At 42.8% G+C, this 24,700-nt stretch overlaps 2 protein-coding genes across 2 annotated transcripts in view; one reads left to right on the top strand and one right to left on the bottom strand.

Annotated features, from left to right (window-relative positions):
* The window catches only part of LOC107307923 (uncharacterized), a 201,861-nt gene that overhangs the window by 98,213 nt on the left and 78,948 nt on the right, over nt 1-24,700 (bottom strand). The gene's annotated exons all lie outside the window — the stretch shown is intronic.
* LOC146753328 (zinc finger protein GLIS1-like) overlaps nt 4,475-24,700 on the top strand; it is a gene marked incomplete at its 5' end in the record, with an annotated part of 53,463 nt that continues 33,237 nt past the window's right edge. The window contains one exon of the mRNA XM_085529339.1: nt 4,475-5,593. Coding sequence (XP_085385465.1) covers nt 4,475-5,593 — 1,119 coding nt within the window. The remainder of the gene's footprint in view (nt 5,594-24,700) is intronic.

Here is a 24,700-nt window from a genome sequence, read left to right on the forward strand (position 1 = left end):
TTTCTTTCTGTTCAGCTTCCAGAAAACCTCCCACCCAGCCCCCAGCTGACCCCGTGGTGAAAAATAAAACAGAAACCTCAGTGACGCTGGCATGGTCCCCTCCGAAGATGCACCGCCCCATTCCAATCGATGGCTACATTGTGGAACCCAATAAACTAACTGGCTTCACCTGGGTGAGGTGCCACGAGTCTCATGTCCCCGTCCCAGAGTTCACGGTGAGCAATCTGTCTGAAGAGGCTGATGATCAGTTCCGAGTGTCTGCAGTCAATGCGCATGGACAGAGCCCGTCTCTGGAATTCCCAGGGAGCGTGCACCTCGGTAAGCACAAAAACCCCAATGGAAATGGGTCAGTGTGTGCTGAGCAGCTGTGTTGGTTCCCTAAAGATGTTTCCTTTGACTTTAAGGATAGTAGTGCATTAACACACCAAAGGCTTTCCTTTATTCCTAGCTGTCCTATCTCCTATCAACCTCCAGCTACCACTAAAGTGATACAAGTTCTGTTTCTGTGACAGAGACGTGAATATCCTTATCTTTTGATATCTCACATGTGCAAGAGGCAGAACTTTCTGTAACAGATTTGAAGCATAGAAGTGCTTCTTCCAGCACTCATGCAAAGGGAGAAGTAGAAATGTCCCTATGATTTAATCTTCCATCTCTAAATGAGATACCAGACTTGCATCTAAAGAGCATTAAGACATCCATGTTGTTCTTCCTCAGATCCAGTCCTGGCTGTGAAATCCCCCCTAACAACTGGTGAAGCTGTACCTGGAGGGGATGCCATGTTTACTATTGACCTTACAACAACGTGTTGCGGCACTTGGTACCTCAATGGTAAAGTCTTACAAGAAAGTGAGACCTGCATCATCAAGAGAACCCAAACTACTCACAGCCTAATCATAAAGAACGTCACCAAGAACGATGATGGAGCAGAAGTGAAATTTGTTGCCAAAAATGTTGATGTCAGCACCGAGATGAGAGTGAGAGGTATTTGCTTTGATCCTTCTCCATTCCTCTTACAGTCAAGGCATAGTTGCTGTGATCTGATGATTAGAACTGGGGCTGCAGGCATTCACTGACTGTACCAAATACCTGAAATTGCATCCCATGGATTGACGTGAGTCCTGGTTTTGCCCTAAACATGATAGCACTGAGTGTAGGGTAAGCCAGTCTACCCAGCTGCTTGGTATCTGAACCAGATTGCTTCATGCCAGCTGATGAGTGTCTGCAGTTCACAGCTATTTTCCAGTGCATTCAGTCAGCAGGTTTACCACTGCAGTACTTTCAGCTCCAGGTTCAGACAGCCTTTCTGATTGCACTGGAGTAGTTTAGAAGTAGGTGAGCAATCATTCCAATAATAACTCTATCAGTCAGCTTTGCATGACAAAATAGAACAAATAAACATTCATGATGGGAGGACCAGTTTGTCATTGGGTGGAAACCTCTGCAGAAGCATGTTTAGAGCATTATTAATCAGTAGAAGGAGATGTTTGGTTGATTTTTACTTAGTAAATCCAGCAAGAATTCCAAATGAAATATCTTGAATTGCTCAGCACTGACACAATGATGGTGTGAACATGGCGTACAGGATTCTTCCAGCAGCTAGTTAGATCTGAAAAGAGTAAAAATAGGAATTCTCAATGCGATACAGTTTTCCCTCATAACATAAATAGACGCATAACTGTTTTGGGGTGCACTGTTACCAGCCTGTCAGTTGCTGTTGGTCAGTGCTGGATGCCAAAGGTCCCACTAACACAGCATGAAGCCGAAAGCTAGACGCTGGAATCGGATCTCCTGACCTTACCATCAGAAATTGAGATGTCATATTTTGCTCAGAGGTGCCTGCTTGTAGGAGGGACAGCTTCCGAGCTTCTTCTGCTCCAGGAACCAGGTCCAGCTTCAGAATTTAAACAGCAGTCAGAAATTAAACTGAGCTTTGTCACCTCCATCAAATAGAAGGAGTGGTTGGGTGGTACAGCTTTCCAAATCACTTAGAAACTGTCACAACAATCAGATGCCGACCTTTTCTTTTTGAACTTGTTAATACATAGAGCTTAATAGCATCAGAATGCCCCAAGCACTTCAGATAACATGACAGCTGTAAACCCTTCTTTAAGGATTCCTTTGTTTAACCACTGAGTAACTGTAATTCAGTGGTGCTGGTGGGAGAAGGGAAGTCCTAATCTTCCCAGATGGTGAATAGAGTTGATGTTCACATGCAGACTGGTGCTGCAGCACAGCCAGAAACCACTCATTTGGGAAACACAGCACCAAGAAAATAATGGGAATAGCTTCATAAAATCAGGCAGCTTCACCCAAATTTCATGTCAGGTCCATTATTCTTCCTATTTTCAGGAAGAAAGGTTTTCCCTTTATCTTGTATTTTTATTTTCTTTTCCTTTCATGCAAGCAGCTTTGTAGCTTACAAATTGTTTTCTAATCACCTCCTGGTGTGGACAAATCACACAGGTTTGACTCCATGTTTTACATAGTTAGCATTTTATATTTGTTCCAGTATGGAACTGTACAGCCATAGAATGGCCTGGGTTGAAAAGGATCTCAAAGATCATCCAGTTCCAACCCCCTGCTATGTGCAGGGTCGCCAACCACCAGACCAGGCTGCCCAGAGCCACATCCAGCCTGGCCTTGAATGCCTGCAGGGATGGGGCATCCACAGCCTCCTTGGGCAACCTGTTCCAGTGCGTCACCACCCTCTGAGCGAAAAACATCTTCCTAAGATCCAACCTAAACCTCCCCTGTCTCAGTTTAAAACCATTCCCCCTTGTCCTATCACTATCCACCCTCATACACAGCCATTCCCCCTCCTGTTTATACGCTCCCTTCAAGTACTCAAAGGCCACAATGAGGTCTCCCCGCAGCCTGCTCTTCTCCAGGCTAAACAAGCCCAGATCCCTCCACCTTTCCTCATAGGAGAGCTGCTCCAGCCCTCTGATCATCACAGTGGCCCTCCTCTGGACCCACCCCAACAGCTCCACATCCTTCCCCGGCCTGGACACAGTGCTGCAAATAGGGCCTCACAAGAGCTGAGCAGGAGGGGACAATCACCTCCCTCTCCTGCTGGCCACCCCTTTTTCAGTGCAGCCCAGAACACGCATGGATCTATCTTTTTCATACGGATATTCCCATAGATGTACATATATGTACCACACCTTCACGCCTACAATCTGATAGAACTCCATATTCCTCCCCACAGCCCCCAACAGCCCCCAGTAGCCCCACATCACCCTAAGGCCCCCACAACCCTCTATCTCTCCATACACCACCCCTTCAAGCCCCATACCTGCCCATATCCTCCAATAGCTCCCCACAACCCCTACACACCCTCAGAGCCCCCTAGAGCCCCTAGTCCTCCTATGGCCCACCACAGCCCCATATCCCCCCTACAATCCCCCTCAGCTCCTTTTACAGCCCCTGCACAGCTCTATAGAACAGTCTTACAGAACTACCTCTAGTAGAAGCAATCTCCACACAGAGATCCTTTCCCAGTGGCACTCAGCCCTTCAGTGGGGTCTAAGAGAGCTGCAGCCAGACTCAAACACAACTGCTCACACAGCTCAGCTGCCTTCACCTGTGCTCCTGACGCTGACACATTGCAGCCCCACATCCCCCTCTGCCCCCCCCACAACGGCCACTCCCGCGCACTGCGGCTCAGCCAATCAGAGCCGGCGGAGCTGCCCAATGGGAGGTGCTGGGACGGGGAGAGGAGAGAAGAGACAGAGGCAGCACTGAGGTGGGATGGGCTGATGGGGAGTGCGGGGAGACATGAAACGTGTCAGGTTTGTCAGCTACAGCATCACACAGAGTTGCCTAATGGCCAGGTTTTCTTCAGCTTTTCTGGTGATAGCATCAGAAAGGATAAAATTCATTTATGTGGAACATTTCAGCATAAGAGCCCTGGAGGACCTCTCTGGAGGGTTTATTAGTTCAGGTACAGCCTTCCTGCACACAGCTGTACTGTTTCCTCTTACAGGCCTGGCACGTTGCTGCATGGTGAAGCCACAGGTTAAACCCAACCATGCTTTAGGGATATGTTAAGGTGCTCCCTTCTTGGCTTTGTGTGAACAAGGTTGCCACGGAATTTTCCCAGTGCACTCTGAGGAAAACACTGATATTTGAATAATTCAAAAAAGCCCAAAGCAATCAAACTGCATTCTCAGCTATTGTTTTGCCCGATCTATTATGCATTGAAAACCTAGATTGTGATTGATGAACTGCCCGTAGCAGTGGTGGGGAGACTGGCTGTTCTGTGCATAACTCAGTGTGTAAAATTAATCCTGTGTAAAACGATGCTGCCTTTACAAGGATTGTAGAAGAAGCACTGCAGAATTTTTTGTTGTAATTGCTGCATTAGACGAGCAACATTCAGCGCAGAGCGAGCGCTTCCATTCTCCAGGGCTTTACAAATGTTGTGTCTTGTACAAAAACGATAAATTCTGTGGTAGTTAGTGATGCTTAATACAAACTATATTACAGGTCACCCAGGTTTCAAGACCCGGTAGATTCTGCTGCTCCATGCCTGAATGGAAGTCACCCAGCTCAGCACATTAAACAAGAATGCCCCGGTGATTATAAGGCTCTGACTGAGGCTTCCACACACAGAAGGCTTACAGAGGGGATGGAGCTGAGAGCTTCTGGTAGTCTGCATCCCGAAATAGACCTAATGAATAATAGCTTCACAAATTCACTTTCTTCCTACTTGTTTAATAATGAACACAGCTCCTCCCCGAGTCCGTTGTCACTTGGCACCCCTCAGCACTCGGCTAGGCTACAAGCAAGCAACCTGAAGAAGAGATGCATCTCTGTTGTGCCGTCTTCAGCCGAAGGAATTGATATAGCAGCTATCATCCGCACATCACAGACGTCATTGGTCACCTGTGTGAATGGACTGCGAACTAATTCAGCTGGCATTTCCTCTCATCCCGTGGAGATCAGTCATCACAGCGCTCAGAAATCCTCTCGGCCCCAGTCTTGCTCTCAGCCTGGAAACCCTTGCAGTATTCCCTCCCCTCCAGCATGTCTTGTACCTGTTTCCACCGAGTGTGACAGAGGTGACTGTGAGCAGATACAAATGCAGCAAGTCAAGGAGAATGGAAGTTTCAGCCTTATGATGAATGGTACTAGCATTCCTCATCAAAACACCTCCCACAGCACGCAGAAGGTGAGTTTCCTAAAACAAGAACCAGCTGATGATTATTCCTCCACCACTGATCTTTTCCGACATCATCAAGGGCTGCCTCCCCCTTACCATCTACACCAGCAGCTGAACCAGACCCAAGGGACGCTGCCTCACTTACATGCCTCTATGTCTCCGAAATCCCTTCAGCCCAGTGAAGGGGATGAGCAGGACCTCGGCAATGGCAAACAGGTCTGTCGGTGGATTGACTGCAGTGCCACTTATGACCAACAAGACGAACTGGTGAGACACATAGAAAAAACACACATTGACCAGCGGAAAGGAGAGGACTTCACCTGCTTTTGGGCAGGCTGCGTCCGCCGCTATAAACCCTTCAATGCTCGTTACAAACTTCTGATTCATATGAGGGTTCATTCTGGAGAAAAACCGAACAAGTGCATGGTAAGTCTGGAATATATTTGTTTGAATAGAAGCATATTACTCTGCTCTCTTTTTTGCCCTCTCTTCGAACTTACTCTAACGTAAGTGTGCTTTCCTGTAACAATCTGCAGCAAACTGAAGGAGAATTGGAGAAAACCTTAGCATAGAAGGAAATGTTGGAGTAAGAGTTACTGTAGCTCTTGGAAAAGGGATTCAGCTTCCCTATACGAGAGCTTAACTTTTAATGCAGCGCTTTATTTTTTTAATATTCATTAAAGCATTTATAAAGTGATGATCAAAGCACACAGCAGTCTCTTAACGTAAAACAAGTCACTGAGCCTCGGGTGACTTTTTTAATCGAGAAACATAAAACACATCTAATGAAATTCTTTTCATTCCTTCAGCTGAACAGTAACCCGTAGTTTGGTGGATGCAAAAGTTTCAGTTGTTAGTTTAGGAAAGAAAAAGAAACTTGTTAAGGATTTTAAATAGTTAAAAGAAAGAATATCTTTGAGTACATTTCCTAAGGTTCACAGGGACTTTTTTAATTTGTGAAACAGAGCTTTAAAAATAAGTAAAAACCATTGTTCTCTTCTGATCAAGAAGATGTAAACAACATCAGTGTTCCAAAAAGAAGATCTTGGGAATAGCACCATCTCTGCATCTGCCCACCATGATGACAATATGGCCAAACTAAAATAAAAGTTAATGACTTCCATTAAGCTTTCCACATGTTTGAGACAACAATGATATAAGGCCCTGACTGAAACAGATGAAGGAAAACAAGTTTGACATAAGCTTCCAAATTGGGCTATGAAATTTGGAAAGTCTTATTTGTAACACCCACATGCGCACGCGTGTGCGTGCGTGCACTTACACATGTGCACACACAGAGACAAGTCCAAACAAAGAAAATGTCTGTGAGGGCAGGTTGTTGTTTCTGATAGGCAGAATTTTTGACTATATGTCTATTTTAATGTTTTGATCAGAGAATGATATAATGGAAAATGTTTGTAAGGAAGTTAGATCAAGACAGACTTTTCCGTGGCAAGCTGTAGCTTTGTATGGAGCAATAGGAAAGCAAGCATGCTTTTATAAAAAGCTTGCTTTTTTTTTCCCAGTTGTTCAGAGAAAACCTTGCTGCCTTGCAATGGGTGTGGCAGGGAAAAGGAAGGACAAAACTTATTCAGTGTGTTAAAAAATGTTTCAAGGTGAAAGATGTTCTTTGTAAGTAAGCGATCACACCGCTGTCTTCTTCCTGCCGTCAAATAAGTGTAAAGTATTATCTTAAGGTCTGCACTGCTCAGTGGATATTCCCACAAATAATAGTGGAAATAACACAGATATTTAGAGAGCACGACCATGTTGTCCAAGATAAGATGGAAAGTCTCTGACTTATTTATCTCAGCTTTGAGTGAATGAACCGACTCACTCATTTCCAGAAGCAGCTCCATCCGTATTTAAAAGTACGAAGGATTTTGAAATGCCTATAAATATCTTTGTTGTGGTCGTAAATCATCCAAGAATGACAAATGTTAGTTGTTTCTTACCAAACTAAAGCAGAAACAAGTGTGGAAGTTTGTGGATTTTATTTTAGCCTTCTTTTTTCATTGACTGTTTTTAGCCATCTGTAATGAAGTCGGTCTTCTCCCCACTTTTATCTCACAGTTCTTAAAAGGAATATTTAAACATGAAACCCCAATTAGCTTTACTATTGTGCTGAAAGATTCACTGGACTCTATGGGTGAGGGAACTTTTGTCTTTTCCTGCAAAATAGGTACTTGACAGGTATTGTATAGCAGATTTCTAATGTTACATTCCCATTCCTACAGGAAACTGGATAAACCAGAGACATTAAATCATGTAACATCCTAGCAAATGCTAAAAACTTCCTCCTTTCAATTACGTACATCCGCCTCAAAGAGCTGCCTTTTGATAACATCACAGGGCTCAACATTATGAATAGGTTGGAAAAAACTTCACATCAGCTATTTGTCATGGTTTAATAATTTTGTAATTTTTGCTATCAGTATTCCACATCATAACATCATACAAAGCATGAATAATTTTACTGAATCTGCAACTTACAGAAGAAGACTACATCTCCCAGGGAACAACACGATGGGTCACGGGACCTGGACTCTATATTAACTCTGTCGCAGAACAGACTGACGTCTTTCAAGTTCTGGCGTTCAGGGGAGTGTGTGGGAGCCTTCAGCCGTTCGCCTAGATTCACAGTAGGCCTCTCGGTTACGGGACTCATTCTCCCTCCTATTTTGCTTGATTCGTTAGCCCAATTTTCAATTTTCAATTATATTGTATTATATTGTGTTATCCTGTATTTCGATATAGTATTTAGTAAATAAGTGTGCCTCCTTAGATCGTTGCCGCTGTTTTCTTTTCCTAATTAACTTTTTCCTTTCGGCCTAGGGCCCCTGCGGGGCCCACGGCCCCCTGTCACGGACGCAGGTGGATTTTTAGTTCAAACCGTGACAGTTTGACAGAGGCATTCACAGTTGTAATCTGAGGTTAGTGGATTTATGAGAAAGGAATTAAGGTGCTCATAAAACAGGACTTAACCCATACTTACGCATGTGCAGCAGTGCAAGCACACTGTTTCTTGTTCTTTTTTTTTTTTTTTCTTCTGGATGTGAGTTCAGTGAATTCACTCAAATAACGTAGCCAGAATGAAAGGTTAAATGTGTGTAGAGCTGCTGAACTCCAAGACTTTGGACTTGATGAGCGTAGGTGAGATCCATAGACTACCTGAGTCTATTAGCAACAAATTCTGCTCCAACTGGCTGCTAGGACACCAAAATTACCAAGTAGCCTGGTGAAATGTAGTGCAGTCATCCCTAGAAGAAGAGGTGGAAAAATGCTGAGCAGATTAGAAGGCTTGTCTGACACCAAGTCCTTGCTGAATCAAAAAGTGAATTCAGCTTTTAAATCTGGAACACGTGGCCTCTGACTTGATGCTATGCTGCTTTGCAGGCTGACATTTGAATGGTATCACCATGGCGAAGTCTACATTACCTTTTAAAATATGGGAATATATATATATACATAAATATATGTATATATATATGTATATACATTTATATATGTATATATATAAATAAATGTAGGAAATCAAAAGGATTTCCAGAGACTTGTAATGCATTATTGTGTTCACAACAGACTTCAAAAACAGGGATGAATTTCCTTCCAATGGAGGGAGACCAAAAGGCAGCCTGTAGGTTTAGTTAGCACTGTTGATCTTCCTGGGCTGTGATAAGTGTTCCATGAGACTTAGTTTTTAAGCTGTCTCTTTTTCATGGCTTTAAAGGTTTCTCACTCTGTTTATCGCTCAGATAAGCTGTGTATTCTTAAAGCTATGCTGATCAACCTGTGTGCTGACATCCTGACCCACATAATGAACCACTCTCCCCATATATGGGCTGCAGGTGTGGGATGCAGCCTGGTTGCTCAGAAACAGATCACACAAGGATCACAGCCTCTTGAACTTTTCTCCCATGGGCTCTGGTGGGAGGGTGAGACTTTGGTGCTTCCTGTCAGCCCAGCAGTGTTCAGGAGGGATCGTACCCAAGGAATGTATTGATCTCCATCAGTGTTTGCCACTTGGCTCCCTGCTCAGCTGTGAGTGCTGTCTCTGCTGCCGCAGGTGTGCAAAGAGTGGATCAAGGAAAAAAATATTTAAAAATAGCCTTGCATAACAGCTCTGGACTCAGGATCTTAACAACTTCGTGAAAGCTTGTTGCTGGTGCTGTAAAACTAATGCACAAGTTCGTTCCACATAAGAACACGGCTGTAAGTTTTTAGCTCCAGATGCCAAAGAGTGAGTCCAGCCTGTTTAAAATGTGTTAAGCTGCAACATGCTACGTAAGTTAATACCAGCCTTCTACTTTTTACCTGTTCTGCTTGGGTCTGTGCCAGTGCCAGTCACTTACATACCCCTTTACCTCGATTCACTGGAGGAGATGGGGCTGCCAAGTCAGATATTTACCTTGGGAGCACACATTCTTATCCTGTAACATTTCATCGGCCACAGCTAAAGAAAAGATTTATGGACTTTGTGGCACTGAGGTTGTTTAAGTCACTTGTTAGCCAAAAATAATGTAAAGACATACAGTACTTGTTTCAAAAAAGTTTGTAATTAAGAGCCCATACTTTGCTCTGATTTACAATGTAAGCTCGGTATCCAATTAGCAATAATAGTGTTCTTTTAACTAAAACACGTATCCTTCCAGAATTATGCAGACTTTCCAATTACTGTGCTATGATGAAATTATAGCTAGAGACTCATAAAGTTGTGCATAGTTTATAAACGCAATATATTTTTAACTGCCTTGCGGTACGGCATATACTAGCAAGGCTCATATGTTCTCTGTGTTATGGAGGCTTGTTAAAAAACATGTATAAGGTTATTGAAAAAGTATGTCAAATAATGTTTATTGCTACTATTGCGATAGGCGGTTCCTGTTTGTTCTGATTAACGCTTCTGGTCAGATACAGCACAACCGAGTGACTCAAAATGTCTAAAATTCTAGGAGTTCTTTAGAAACTAATCCCCAAACCATGTGGGAATGTAAGCCCTTTAAGGCTTACTGTTTGGAATCTTTTTAACTTCATTTTATGTAAAAAGAGAAATATTACTGCTCATTTTTGAAAGCAAATTAGAATTGCAGTGCAGGACAGGCTTTGGTTGCTGTTGGGCTGGTGGGAGAGGTCAGAGAGGGACTCCTTGCTCTGCTCTTAGCACTCCTTTCTAGCTGTGGCATTCTGGCACTTTAGCAGAGAGTTATTGATGAGAAAACCATGTCTTTTACAGGGCTGGGTGACTGACTAAGGCTTGCTGAACACTGTGAAAGTGTTAGCGACTCTTAATAAGATGACTAAGCAGGCTGCTCCAGGGCTTTTGCAATTTATTTATTATTATTTATTGCTCAGTTGGCTGAGCTCTGTTAGTCCCAGAATGAGACTTCATTCAGCTTGCAGAAAGCATGCTGGGGACATGGCATGAATAAGGAGGCTAACAGGAGGGCGTGTATTTACCCAAAAGAAGTAGGACATCCATGGGTATTAGCCTCCTGTGCAAACTTGGGTTTACTATTACTGTCCTTTAAAACATGAATTCAGCTTTGCAAAAGCCTTGTGAACTCTGAGGTGAGAGGGGACAGGAAGATTCCATGAGAGTGACTCGGGCTGCTCTGCCTCACATCTTGGAAGGAGGCATTCATCCCTGGGGGAGAAAAAGGAAAACTGATTGTCAGAATGTGACCATGTGTCACCTTCTACCTCCCCTATCCCTAAAGAAAGAATGGAAACTGGCTTGGGCTAGCGTGTGCCTTTGGATTAGAGTGAAGTGAAAAACTGTGTAACCTTTGATTCTCCTCAGAACTTGCTCTTTCCTTATGGCTTTCCATATTTTTACAGTTCTTCCAGCCTTATAAACAAGGCTTCTACTTCATTATGAGTCATTTAGGAGGACTGCTTGGGTTCTTTGGTTCTTGAGGCATTTTAATTTTTCAGGCTATTCATTGTCTACATTTGCTTTGTTTCATTTGGTCTGGTTTTCCTTCAAGCTCTTAGTGCTATGTAATATGGAAGTATTCAGAGCTTTATAAATTATGGTCCAGGATGCTTCAGGACGTGATAGTGAGTTCAGGCACTGTGCCTGCATGCAGCATCTGTGTTGCTTTGATGGACTGCTGCAAGTGGAAGGAGGCTGAGAATCATGGCTTGAGGTGTCTTGAAGGCCAGTTGGTGCATTCAGGCCATAAATCTGTTCCTTATGGACGTGAATTCATGCTGCCAAAGTACTCTGGTACACCCACCTGAGTAGTAGGGCTGGTAGATGTGGAAAACTCGTTTGTGATGTTTTGGGGCAGCCTTAAGAATTTTCCCTGTTCCAAAGGTGCGCCTAAGCCCTGGGAGCTGCTGTCTCCATAGCCAACCAGTGAAGTGTCTACAAATGACAGCCCAAGTCCCAGTTATTACCACTGACACTCACTGCTTTGCTGCCTCTACAGCCACCCCAGCATTTGTCTCTGACTCTTTCTGCAGATTTGACTCAACCAGGAAGTGGGTCCAAGTTGAGAAGAACGTGCTTGGCTCATGGCTGCTCTACTGTCAACGGGCCTCTCTCTCATCTTGGCAGTTTTAAGTTGCCCAGTGTACTAGAATCATGCAGTTTGAGCAGAATGGAGAAGAGGCAGAGCAGTAAGTACCAGGGGAGCAGTCAAGACAAGGCAAAGGCAGATCTAGGGTAGGTGGGGTTCAGGCTCCTTGGTGATAGATGTGTCCAGCAGCTGTAGAGAACAATAATGGAAGGATAAAAGAAAGATTCATGGGAAGATGGTGTGTATAAACTGGGATGTTAGAACTACACTGGTTCCCATTCAACTATCTGTTGAAAGCTTCAATGAAACAAGAAAGCCCCTCGCTTCAAAGGGCTGACGTCAGCTGAGGAGCTGTGCTCTGTGGCCTGTATCTGGAGGCACTGCAAAGGCTTAGAGAGCATGCTTGCAGCTGGTAATGTCTGCAGTTAATAGTATGGAAGCACTTTTGTGTTCGTGTGCTGCAAATATTTACACATTAAGTCATGGTAATTAGGAATAATTAGAGTGGAATGTACCTTGTATTCACAGTGCCAGGAGCTAGGTCCATATCATAAACAGTGAGTTTATGTCCATTCCAACTCTACAGCACAGGACATGGAGTCTCTGGTGCTTTACTGTGGCAGTGCCCAGCTCCAGCACACAGCACTATGGTGCAGGTGGTGGGAATCCGTGCTGTGGTCTTAATGCCCAAGTGCAGCTCTGGGCCTGGTGCTGTAGGACTGCTCTTCATGCATGCGAGCACGTCTCAGCCAATGCGCTGGGCATAGCCAAGTGTTTGCCAGCATCACAGAAGGACTGTGATCTTGTAGAGGCGTCATAATTTGTTGTGAATGTGGATATTAAAAATGATAGAGCACATAAACAGTTTTTTTTTTCTCCTGCTTTCTATTTAGTCCACAATATTTATTAACTTTCCAATGTATTGCTTTACATTATGTAGCATCTAGCAGTATGAGTTGCTCCTTTGCCATATTATATTAGTGTGCCATTGACTTGTCTGCTGCGTTGGTAATTTACTTGCTCAGTGATCTCTGAGACTTGTGGAGGAGGTTGGCACCACGTACATTGTGGACAGTCTCAGCATCTGTGGGAAGCTTTGTGCCACATCAGCCCAAGCTGTGCCCCTGGGAGCCCTGCAGTACCTTGCCCTGAGGGCTGTGCAGCTGCGCCTACAGGCTGCCATTTAACAATGGGATAATCAAATGCAACCCCTGCTTAATACTGTACAGTACTGTTCTGGCCTGAGGAACATATTGCCAACTCTTCTTAATATTAGACGCATTTTGAAATTGGACGGTGATGTGAGTAGGCTGCGTAGTTTTAAACTGAATCCAATCTTGAGAGATAGTTGAAGTCTCCAGCTACCATGAAATATGTTGTCACTTCAATTACAATTGCGAGTGCCCCTCTCTTATTTGTTTCCTGTAATACCAGACAGACTAGGTAAATATATATATATATTTAATGAAGCACAATATAGTTTTTAAATGGTTTATATCAAGTTGTTTCCAATTTCTTGTAAACTCCTGATTTCTAAGTATCCTGTTATTTGTTCCATATGTTTCACTGAAGTCATTGTTATCAGAACAGCAGAAAATACATAAATAACCTGGTAATTTAACATAAGTTTGTGATTTTTCTTAAGTTACTGTCAATCAAGTATCATTAGTATAAACTGAAATCAAAGCAGAGCCAAAATCTGTAATTAAATCATGGAGGATGTACTGAGACAATGAGAGAACAGAGTGCTCTTGTAGGCTGTGCTGTTCACAACTGTCATTGTGTTTGTTAGCAGAGGGACCACAGAAGTCTTGAAGGAGGTACTGTTTCATGACAGTGACTTTGCTTTTGTCAAACAGGTTTCAAAGAGCAGTCATGACAGCTGGCATTAATCCATTCATCTATTCTGTGTTTCCTGACCAGAAAATGTCTTGATTGCCCAGTGAAGAATACAGCTCTTTTTGTCTCTTTAGTCTCTTTCCAGTATTAAAAAAAGCAAGAGAAAGGAGCAGCTAGTAAGAAGGAAATATAATACAAGAGGAAAAGGGTAAGGGAAAACAACACAGAAATGTATAAAAGATAGTGGGGATCCTCATAGAAATATTTAGAAAAATCTGAGCCATTCAGATGTTCAAAAAATGTCATTTCAAATCAAAGATGGAGGAAGGAAATGCAGGCTGCTCTGGGTCCCGAGTGCTCAGTGCTCATAGGTAGATCTCACAGGACACTAAGGGGAGTTTTAATGTGACTGCAGTTCCCTTTTCTCCATAAGATTTAAGGTTTAATTCAAACTCAGCTACTGTCTTTGCAGGTTTTGTTTTATGAAGTGTAGCTTTGCTGTACTTCCTGCCCATCTCTGTGTTACCAACTGATAAGCAATGTGGTGCTTCTGAGTCTGACCCACAGCTCCAAGTGCATTTAGACCCATGTCTTCTCACTGACCTCTGCTGTTGCCTTTGTGCCTGTCTTTGATTTTGGTTGGCTTAGAGTTCTGTTTCCAGGCATACATTCTAAGTAGAGAAGACTGCAAAGTTGATGGTGTTACTTTTGGACTGTGGCCTAGAACCCGAGTTCACCCTCCTCCATGTAAGGAGAAATGTGTGGCGACAAGGTCCTCCATTCAACATGAGTGAAAATCCCATTGGACAAGTTTAGTGTATTCCCATTATAGCTTTTATATGGATAAGTTGAGGGAATGGCAGATGAGTGTTGATTGCATAGTTACTTTGGTCATGTGGTTAATCCCTGCTATGTTGTTTTTCTTTCTGGAATTCTCTTACTCTTCTGAATCTCCACTTCTGTCCATAGACTCCTTTTCTGCAGCTGCTGGCCCAAAACAAGATCTACAGACAGCCACTGGGGCATGAAATAGCCCAGTGTCTTTCAAACTGTTAGTGCTGCCACTGTAGAAAGAGGCCAACAATAGGCTTTACATTCACAGTGTAAAGCTCAGACCTGTGAAGCAGATGTTCCCTAAGGAAAGCTGTGGACATGGGAGTGTGGAGCAGGGTGCAGGCAGGTAATGTGCGCTGCACCCGAGTGCCAAGAGCTTTAAACATCTACTGGTGCCTTTGAGCATTACAAAGAATTAAAACTAGCTTAGAAATTCTTATTTAAATAGTGGCTACTGTGCATTTTGAGTAATTATATTTACAGCATGTAGAGTCTCTCAGCCTGAAGGACTCCAGTACAGCTTTCCAGGTTTTTAGATACGGAAATGTATTTCCTCACAGCTGAAATGGAGATATCAAGCAGGATAAAGTACAGTGATTAATGGCATGTAGCCATACATGGACTGACTGTGACGTGGGCCAGGTCATTCACATTAATGTATCTGTTCTTGTAGAAGATGTCAGATTTGAATCCAATTTTTACACTCTTGGTATCTCTTGAAAATGAGTGTGAAATAGGAAGCAAGACTGGCATGTTATGAATTCAGCTGCTGAGACCTCATCAGCATTTTGCTGTGCCTGTGCTGTTGAAAACCTGGTTACATCTTGTCAAGGTACTGGGTTCCACGATTCCTCTTTCAGGCTGAGTTCTGGCTGTGGAATGTCTCAACCTGAAGCAGTGAAGTCGGGTATCAAGATGAATTTTTCCTCCCTGCATCCAGAAAAATGAATTTTACAGTCTCCGAAGGTGTTCTTAATGTCGCAGACTATTTGTACACTCAGAAAGCTTAAAACCACACTTCTTGTACCTCCCACTCTGACTGATCTCATCCTTTCAAGATTTGTCATGGCTAATTTGAGATTCCTATTGCACCCCTGGGGATACGGCTTCAAATAGTTTGTAAAATGAAAAAATATGGCCATAGAGGTGCATACCAAAAAGTCCAAGCAAGGAGGTTTTTAGCCTGTGTGTGGTCGCAGTACTTCAGTAAACCAAGTGGATGTGCTGGGCGCAAATTAGGCTGCTGCCATACCTGTTTCTTTTGGCAGGAAGCTGACAGACTTCTGGCATCCCATTGTAACTGTCCTGCAATGTCAGTTACCAAACTTCATTCTGCAGCCTGTGTGTGTGTGTAGGGATTCACCCTGCTGATCTGCATAGCTAATGCTAGAGGCTTTTCCTGAAAGATAACAAATCACAGATGCTGTAATCTGATAGATGTATTTGGGAATGATGAGTACACTGCTTGTTCTTCCAGCTACTGCAGAGAGCTCATATGGACCAAATCCATACCAGTAACAAGCTACAGAGAAGAGGTGGTTGATTAGGTTGAAGAAATCCCATATCCTGAGTGATGTGTTGGGCATATATTAGGCACTTTCTGTACAATTAGATTATTTTGGGACTGGGGAATCTGGGGGTCAGACCTATGAAGAGTACCAGTGCCAGGTCCCCGTTTCTCCCAGCCTTGTGGTCTACAACTAAAAGTGTTCTCATTGATTACTCTGTGCTTGTGTCTGTACCAGCTCCTCAGGTATCTCTGAGAAGAAGCTGTTTGAAGAGTGAGGGTGAGGCAACGATGGAGGGGAACAGAGTAGCATGGAATGGTTACTGTCTGGCTGGGGATGTCATTGCCAAGGGATGAGGGAGCGTGGAAAGATGCTGAATGAGACTGGTGAGAAATCATTGTTTTTAAATCAAAGAAATGAAATAGGACACAGGTCTGCTAACACAGCCGAGATTGCCTGGTGGCTGAGGCACCTCTGACACAGAAGATGTGAGGAATTGAGGCACCTTTTTTTTGTTTGGCTTTGTTGTTTTTTTTCTTTCCCCCAGACTACAAATTATGATCGTTCTTACAGTTTCTTCCTCTTGGCTTTTGATAACTCAGCTTTGCTCTTTAGGTGATGCGGAGGAGACAGCATTACTCAGTTTGGTCAGCAAATACTGCATGTACACGGTAGGCTGCTCAAAATCAGATGTTCTCTATCCCTCTGTAGTGCTGTCTGGAACCGTAAGCACTGTCAAGGCACATTTATTTCAGCATTTAGCAGACATTTCTCATCTGCACCTACTAGATGTCATGCCTATATTATCTTAGGTATTGCAAAATACATGCCACTTTAAAGGCATTTAAAGTACTGATTTCTCTCAAGCAGCCCTTGGCTTCCTAACGGTTCAGTATTAGGGGCTTTTTTTTAATGGTTTATTTTTCTGTTCCTGTGGAAATGTGAGGGATTTTAGAAGGCAGATGCATTCATTTGCATTGTGTATAGCATGAGAAGACTTGTGTGGATTACTGTAGGTATAAATTGAAGTTTTATTGTTATATTTCTTGAAGCACAAGCTGAAGTTTGCTCATGAATGCCCATGTGCCAGTCAAAATGTGAGCTGTAGAAAATGGGTGGAAATGGTAATGCTAATAATAACTTTAGGAGTCTTTCATGTTCATAAGTCTCAGATTGCTTCACCAAGGAACAAGTCAGGCCTTAACGGGACACAGTTTGCATGGTGTGTAGAGGAGGTGATGCAGGGCGTTATGACAGGCTGTGGTTTTACTGGAGAGCTGGTGTTGGCTTGAAAAGTTGGGTTGCAGTTGTATATGCTTTTGCTTACTGCCCTGTAACACTGGCTGGGCTGGTCCCGCAGTACCTTGAGCATCAGTTCTCTGTGCATGCAAAACAGAACTCTGGACACATGGTTGGAAAAATTCTTTCCTGGCTGTTCATTCATGTGCCAGAGTTTAAATGTTGCTGTCCCTCCTTTCTATTGCTTGTGTTTACAGGTTCTACACTTTGAATTCAGTAGATCTTCATTAAAATTCATGTTTTCTAATTTTAATTAACAAAATCACTGCTCTGGTTCAGAGAGTGACTCTGCTAACACTTCTGTGAGCTGAACTGAGGTTACAAAACAAAGTAGGAATGAACAAAAGGGGGTAGCAAATGGTGACAACAATTCCTGCTGGTGCCAAAGTGCCTGTGTGGTGATGGTGGGCCAAGAGATTGGTAACATGCAGAACTGTGTGCGTAATGCTTTCAAGTTGCTGTTTCTAGAAGTGAAATGGAAAGAAGTTTAAGAAGTTTTGCTTAGTACATCTTGTTCCCTTAATTGTGATGGCTAAAATAAGTTATTGTTTGCCATTACAACTAGTGATCATAGAACAATGTTGGGGTGCAGTTATGTATTTTTGATGCCATCTCAAGTAACCAGTTTGATGTTTAATATTTAACTAGAAGCAGAAAAAAAAAGAATGATACAATTAGGAGACAGCAATCTGAAGCCTTAGAAATGGTGGCCAGCCTGGCCCTTCTAGCATACCAATTAACAAATCTGGCTTTACATCTGCATCTGGGACCAGTTCTTTGTATGTCCTTTATCTCTTTAATTCCCTTTGCACGGAACAAAACAAATTGGAAATGAAAAACACTAGCTTATTGTATTCATCTAAGGGCATGCTAATTGAGAATGATTGCTTCATACTGGGATGGATTCAAAAGTACGTACATCTCTTTCCCTCTTTTACACATAAGTCCATAAAATACTTGTGTTGAAATAGGAATTACTAGGTCAAAGGGAAGTGAGATAATTAAACCAGGGACAGGCACTTAAGAGGTGTTCATACAATGGGCCGAATTCCTATGCCAGCTCCCAGATCCTCTGGCACAGAACCGACTGCCAGAATCTACATTTTCATTCAAAACAAAACAAGGTTTTGACCTTTTAGGCCAACAAAGTTAACTTGGAAAACATGAATAAGAAAACAAATGGGGGGTAAAAAAGGAAAAGAAGAAAAATCAATCTTTAATTATATCAAACATACTTACACCCGCTAAATAGAAGTGTGGTGTGGTTGAGGTTGAGCTGAAGGGTGTTTTATCAGAAGAATTCTTTGTGTTCTCTTCAGCCAACTTCAGTTTCTTTCTCAAATGAACTTGTGGTGGAGAGAAAAGGGGCACATCAAAAACCTTACAAGAGGGAAATAAACAAATCGGATGGCTTTTATTAATTAGAAAGTCATTATCTAAATCTTGGACTAAAATCTAAAGGAGTTTTGTTTAGGTTCTAACACATGAAAACCTTCAAATTTCTTAGGGCTTTGGTTTTTTGCTGTTGTTGCTGGGTTTTATTCTGGATGAAACTTGTATAATGTGTGTTGTGTGCTGGTGGTGTCTGCTTGAAGGATTGAAGTAAAATAAAAGACCAGTGGAGTTGAACCAGTGTACGACATCACAGAGCGCGTACGGCCCTTGTGTTACAAGAGCACACGCTTTTCCAGTTAGGAGTGCTGTGTGCACAAACAGTATAAAGTCCCATACACAACAGTAGATCAAAGAATAGCAGTAACTGTGTGTTTCAATTGAGAACTGTTTCTGACAGATTGCAGATGCATAGCAATAAGCTCCTTTGTGGCTAAATTACCAGTTATTGAACAGTGGCCAACAGCAAAAAGTGGACCATAATAACTTTTCTTCACTACACAGAATTACACATCTTTGTTATCTCGTTTATCATCACTATTGTTGCCATTTACATCCCAGAACACCTGACCAACACTGGGAGGGCATGAAATTTGGCCAGTATTATGTTACGTGTAGGGTTTAGAATTTACCAGTTTTTCACGACTTCTCAGTTGGAATTAAAAGCAACCAAAAAGAGAGTTTCAACTTACTGTGGTTCTTGACTCCAGATCCCATCCTCCCCTAAATGTTAGTGTGTATTTGGAGCTGGACTGTTGTGTTTGGCATAAAAACGCTTTGGTTTTATTTGCTGTCACTTTAAGATATCAGATAAAATTCCTTTGGGTTTGTTTCTAGGACAACTGTGTCAACTTTCTGCTTAGTGTCCAACCCCAGAACTAAAGGGAGAAAGGCAGAGGGTATCCCGGGAGAAGTGGTGAGAGTTTGGTTTTCTTGACACTGTGTGTGGTACCTGTGGGTTTTGCTTTTCCTTGTGGTGCTGGACTCTTTGCCAGTGGGTTTATATGCAGAAGCGGGCAGTCCTGTGAGTTAGCACCCAAACTACCTTTGCTAAAGTGGCTTCACAGAACAACAGGTGAATGGATTCAGGAATTAAATTCTCTTGGGCAAAGTAGAATAATATCTTCCTTCCACTTAGTTTGGCAGTATGCTTGCCCTGAGCTGTTCTTCCTTCATCACTGTAAGAAGGTTCATTTGGTCAAATCCAGCCAGGAAATCCTGCTGCTCCATGCTGCCATTGAGCCCTGACTGCTTTCAAGGTCCATGGAGTGAGCTGGCACACCTTGCAGCTGACAGGCAGTCTGTGCTGAAACCAGGAATTCAGGAATTGTTGTTAATCAGGGAGCAAAGCAGACCTTTGGAGTGAGATGCTGCCGCTTCCAGACTGCTGTTTTCAGAGCAGACCCATTGATGATGGCTCTCCAGAAAGCTCCGCATCCTGCCTGAAGGAGTTGTGCTGGTGGAATCAGAACAGCTCTGAAATAGTACAGGAGAGGATGGCTTTCTGTTCTCATTTGTCTTTAGGGTAGGTTTTTCATTGTCTGGAGGAGCAAAGATGACTTCACACACCTGTCAGATTTTTACCACCTTCTCCATTCCACTGTAAGAGGGAAAAATGGGATATAAATGGCAAGGGTGATTCAGATTCATGCTGTGATCCTGAGAGGAGAGCAGTCTGTGCTGCCCAACTACATGGCATTCTTGAGGTTTAGATTGAGAGGTTGCAGCTGAGGTTGTGGCTATAGCCTTCAGGTTGGCAACTAGACATAATGCTGGATATTCCCTGCAGACGCTGCCCTGGGAAAGCATCCTTTCTGCCACAACAGTGCAAATATACTTTTTCTCTTTTCTGATCAACACCAGAATGTTTTATATGCTGAGAGAACTGATTCTGACACAGGGGGAGAGGACTTAAGAAACGGTTGCAAGGTTCTTAAGGAATAAAGCCACATCTGATTCGCTTGCCAAGTAGCAAGAAGGTTCAACTGATTGGTGGTGAAGGCCAACCTAATGGTGAGGATGGTTTTGCTCGTCAATCTTAAAGGCTCTTTTCAGTTGGCCAAACCTTTCCTGCGTGCCAATGGAAGGTCATTTCCTGCTATTGCTGATGTCATTTGCTGAAGTTCAGTGCACGTGGCTATGGAGGGTGACAGATGCGTCTGTGGCAATCTGCTGGTGCAATCTTCTGTGGCTGAGTACATCCTCCATGCTGCTGTTGTGCCAGAGCTCACTTAAACTCAGAGAGCCTGTGGGCTGTACTCATATGTTAAAGAGCTTGATATTGTCATGGTAAGTTTTGAGGGAAAATCATCTGTTAGTCATGGTTTAAAAAAAAAAAAAAAAGTCAGTGGAGAACCAAAGAAAATATTGACAAAAATGGGGTGTTTTGTGCTGCTTGACGTCAGTATTTAGGTATGCAGACTTGGTTGCTCTCAAGCAGAAGTAGGCTTGTGCATCCAAGTTGGTACTATGTTCTGCAGTGTGAGCAGAGTTCAGAAGCAGAGTGAGAATTCTGTGCCCTCTCTGTGATTTCCTTTGGCCCCATCCTGGGCTCCAGTTTCAGATGGGTTCCTGTTCAGTGAGTGCAGTGTGCTGCACAGATTGCTCAGCATTTCTCCATCTTGGTTTTCTGCGCTGTTCTGAATTTCTTAGTGGCCCCAGGGTGAAATCAAGAGTGATACCATTAATTTGTCCATCATGCTGCCTGAAATCACTGGGTGTCCTCTGTTGGCAGCATGTCTTTCCCTGCCCTGTAACTTAGTCAGCGTTTGGTCTTGTCCTCCCAGAGGTTGTTATTCTTTGTCTTCATCCTTCCAGATCTTCCTTGCTCCACTACATTTAGTTTCAAAATCATACGGCAGATGTATCCAGTGTTTTCAGCCTTTATTCACATAGAAGAGCATAATGGACATGTTTATTCTATGTGAATAAATGCTGGGCCAAAGCAGGCCAACATTTTGGAATAGGAAATTAGCATTTCCTGTGCAATTGTTTGAAGAACACGGTGTGAAGATCTCAAGGTGCATTAGTGAATCCATAGCAATACAAGTGTACTTATGTCCCAGTTCTGTAGGCAACTGAGTCACAGAAACGGCAAATGTGAAGATTGTTGCTTCAAATTTGGAAATGCAGTATTATATAAACTCACATTGGACGCTCTCTGTTGCCCTTGAAGTAACCTTATTCATCTGCACCTGGAAGTTATTCTCTGTCCACAAAACCCGGTGGGGCTATTTAAAGCCAATTCACAGGTGTCTGAAATTTTTACATATAGAGGTGTGAGGCTATTTAAAACATATGTGCAGGTGTTTACACTGCAAAGTGCAGGAGCAAGTCTGTGCACATCCAATTTGTGTTTCATGTTGAAAGACAGGGCTACCTTAAAGGAAGTCCAGGAGCAGGTGGCAGGGTTGGCATATCCCCAAATACATCAGAAAGGAGATAAATCATACTATAAAGAGATTATATTCAGACTTTCTGCAGTATAAATGTAAAATAAGGAAAGTGTTCGTTGCTTGTGATTTTTTTTGTTTGTTTTTTGTTTGTTTTAAATGCTGAGGGAAGTAATTGAAAGCATGAAGGTACAATAGCAAAACTACCTGAAGGTGGTTGTGTCTGGCATTCTTTGCAGTGTTTCAGTTGCTGATCTTCTGCAGGAAAGCTGGATTCCCCAGAGCCCTGTTGGTGTATCATAAGAGGAGCCCCACAAAGACTCAGAGTCATCCAGCACCTTCAGTACATCAACCCCGAAAGCTCCCCAGAGCCAAGAAGTGCAGAGTCAGCATGCAAATGTACAATTGAAATCTATACAAGCTCCAGGAGGTTTGGCTGGGGCATGGTCTGAGTTTTGCCAATGGTTTGGGGTCATTTCCTCTTGTTTTACCCAACCTGCTCTGGTCCACGCTTGGCCTTGGCCTCCACAGTGTGATCCTGCAGTGCAGGACTCAGCAGCAGGCTGAAGAGGCAATGTTCTGCCTGCTGCTGGTGCACAGATAGCATCTGGATATGTCAGGGCTCCAAGTACAATGATAGGAGGCATAAACAACTTAAAAAACAAAACAAACTCTTGCTATCGAAGTCACAAGGCCAGTTGTCCAGCACAACATTGGTCTCTGATTTTTGTATTTAATTTTAGAAGCCAAAACTAAATGTTTTAATTTTATATTATTTTCAACATAATGCTAATTTGCTCCAGATGTCTGCTCAGAACCAAACGCTGCCATTTTGCATAGAAAGCATGTGCGTCAGTGATTTATTCCAAATAGCTTCTATTTTACTGCATTTCATTTTATTCTCAATGAAGTACTTAACAACATGTTTCTCTTTAAGAATCTTACTTAATCATATAGATATAATTTTTTCAATTTACGTTTTCAGTTCTTTAGTGTGGTGGCCACAGGGTGTTTCTTAACCTAGAAAGATTAAATGCACATGTTGAAAGCTGCTCGTATTTGATTCTGAGGCACTTTCATTTCGAAGTCCTTCACGTAAGGCACAGAAGTGATTGTGGTTATACGGAGGTTATAGGGATTGTGGATACGGAGGTATAACTCTCAGGAAAACCTCTGCAGATACCTTCTAAACGTTGGATAATCATGCATGACAATAACATAATTTCATTGCTTTCAGAACTGCGGTCTGTGGAGAAGTGTTTAAGACTTTGTTTTATTGGGGTTCAGGAAAAAAAAAAAAAGAAAGAAATTTAATTTTCTTGTCATTTCTGGGCTACGGTTCAACATTTCAATTTAAAACCTATTTCCGTTGAGTTCCATTTCCAGTTTTCCCTCAAAATATTAGCTGAGAAAATGTCTTTTATTCAGCCATTTATTTATTTATATAGCAGCATATTAAAATAGTGTGAGGCAGCTCAATTTGGAGCCATTGTTACTTGAGCCCGGCTCATTGAGCCGTGCTGTGTGCAGGCTGCCCTGGGCCAGGTACGTCTGCAGCGTCCTCAGGAACTGTGCTGTGTGTGCCTGACCTGAGCCTGGGAAGCAAATCTGTGCAAGGTTCTTACCCTCATTGCCTTTTAAAGAGTGCCATGCATGTGAAGTCTGTAGTGAGTTAGGATGCTTCTGCTGCAGCCGTGCAATGTAAGTGTAGCGCACCGCTCTCCTCAGGTATCAAAGCCTGTGCTTCCTCCCCTCTAAAAACCATTTCATGCGTATAATCCAGTTTACTCTTAAGGTTCTAGATGGCAACCTGTGACTGTGGGATCTATACTTAGTGAAGTCATATGATTTGGAAGGCCGGTCATTCTCACCTTGAAATGTTGTTCATCTCTATTCATTTACATTTTCCCAGGGCATATACTTTAATCTTGGCTTTTCACTTCTAGAACCAACCTTGCTGTTATTCTACAATTGTATAGTTTATTACGCTGAATTGTTGACACAGCTGGTAGGGAGCTAAGTGCTGTGGTTTCACACAATAAAATTTTAGACAATGTGTAGCACTTCTTTTTCATACATATCATTTGAAAGCCATATGATTCACCAATATGTGTTATTGTTATCCACCCATGTGGGATACAATCTATTTTAAATTAGTGAAGTGCCTTGCTAAACTCCCTGTAAACAATAAGACTGTGGGAAAACATTAAGTGCTATTTCATTGCAGTCTTCCATAGAAGTATTTATTAGCGAATACATTCAAAATACTTCAATTAATGTTGATTTTAGTTTCTGATGCCAAAATCGCAGCGTAAGATTGTTTGCCCAATTCCTGAGAGCGTGCATTGTTTTTAGCAAGCATTTCTAATTGATGTGTTCATCCTGTCTCTCTTCAAATCTGCCATTGGACTCAGAATGTAAAGCAGGGCGGGCAGCTTGTCTGCCATTCTCTTTGCAGATCTCTCTCAAGGAGCTGGGAGTGTGAAGTGCCCCCACACCGGGTACAAATGGGCTGATGAACTCCCAGCAGGCGTGCAGTGCTTTGCTTGAAAGAGAGCGCTCAGCACGTTACTCGCCCGGCTCACAGAAGCAGGGTGTGTAATTTTTCATAACTGGGATAAAAACCCTCAGTGACATCTTTAGAATATGAATGCCATGCCTTTTCTTGGTTCTTTTATTCCTTCCCCCCCCTCATTTTCCTTTTCATCTCTTCTCCTTTCAATTCCATTAAGCTTCATTGTATAA

The sequence above is a fragment of the Coturnix japonica genome, chromosome Z (assembly GCF_054131305.1).
Source record: "Coturnix japonica strain WE chromosome Z, WE-NBRP24, whole genome shotgun sequence".
In the NCBI taxonomy this organism is placed as follows: domain Eukaryota; kingdom Metazoa; phylum Chordata; class Aves; order Galliformes; family Phasianidae; genus Coturnix; species Coturnix japonica.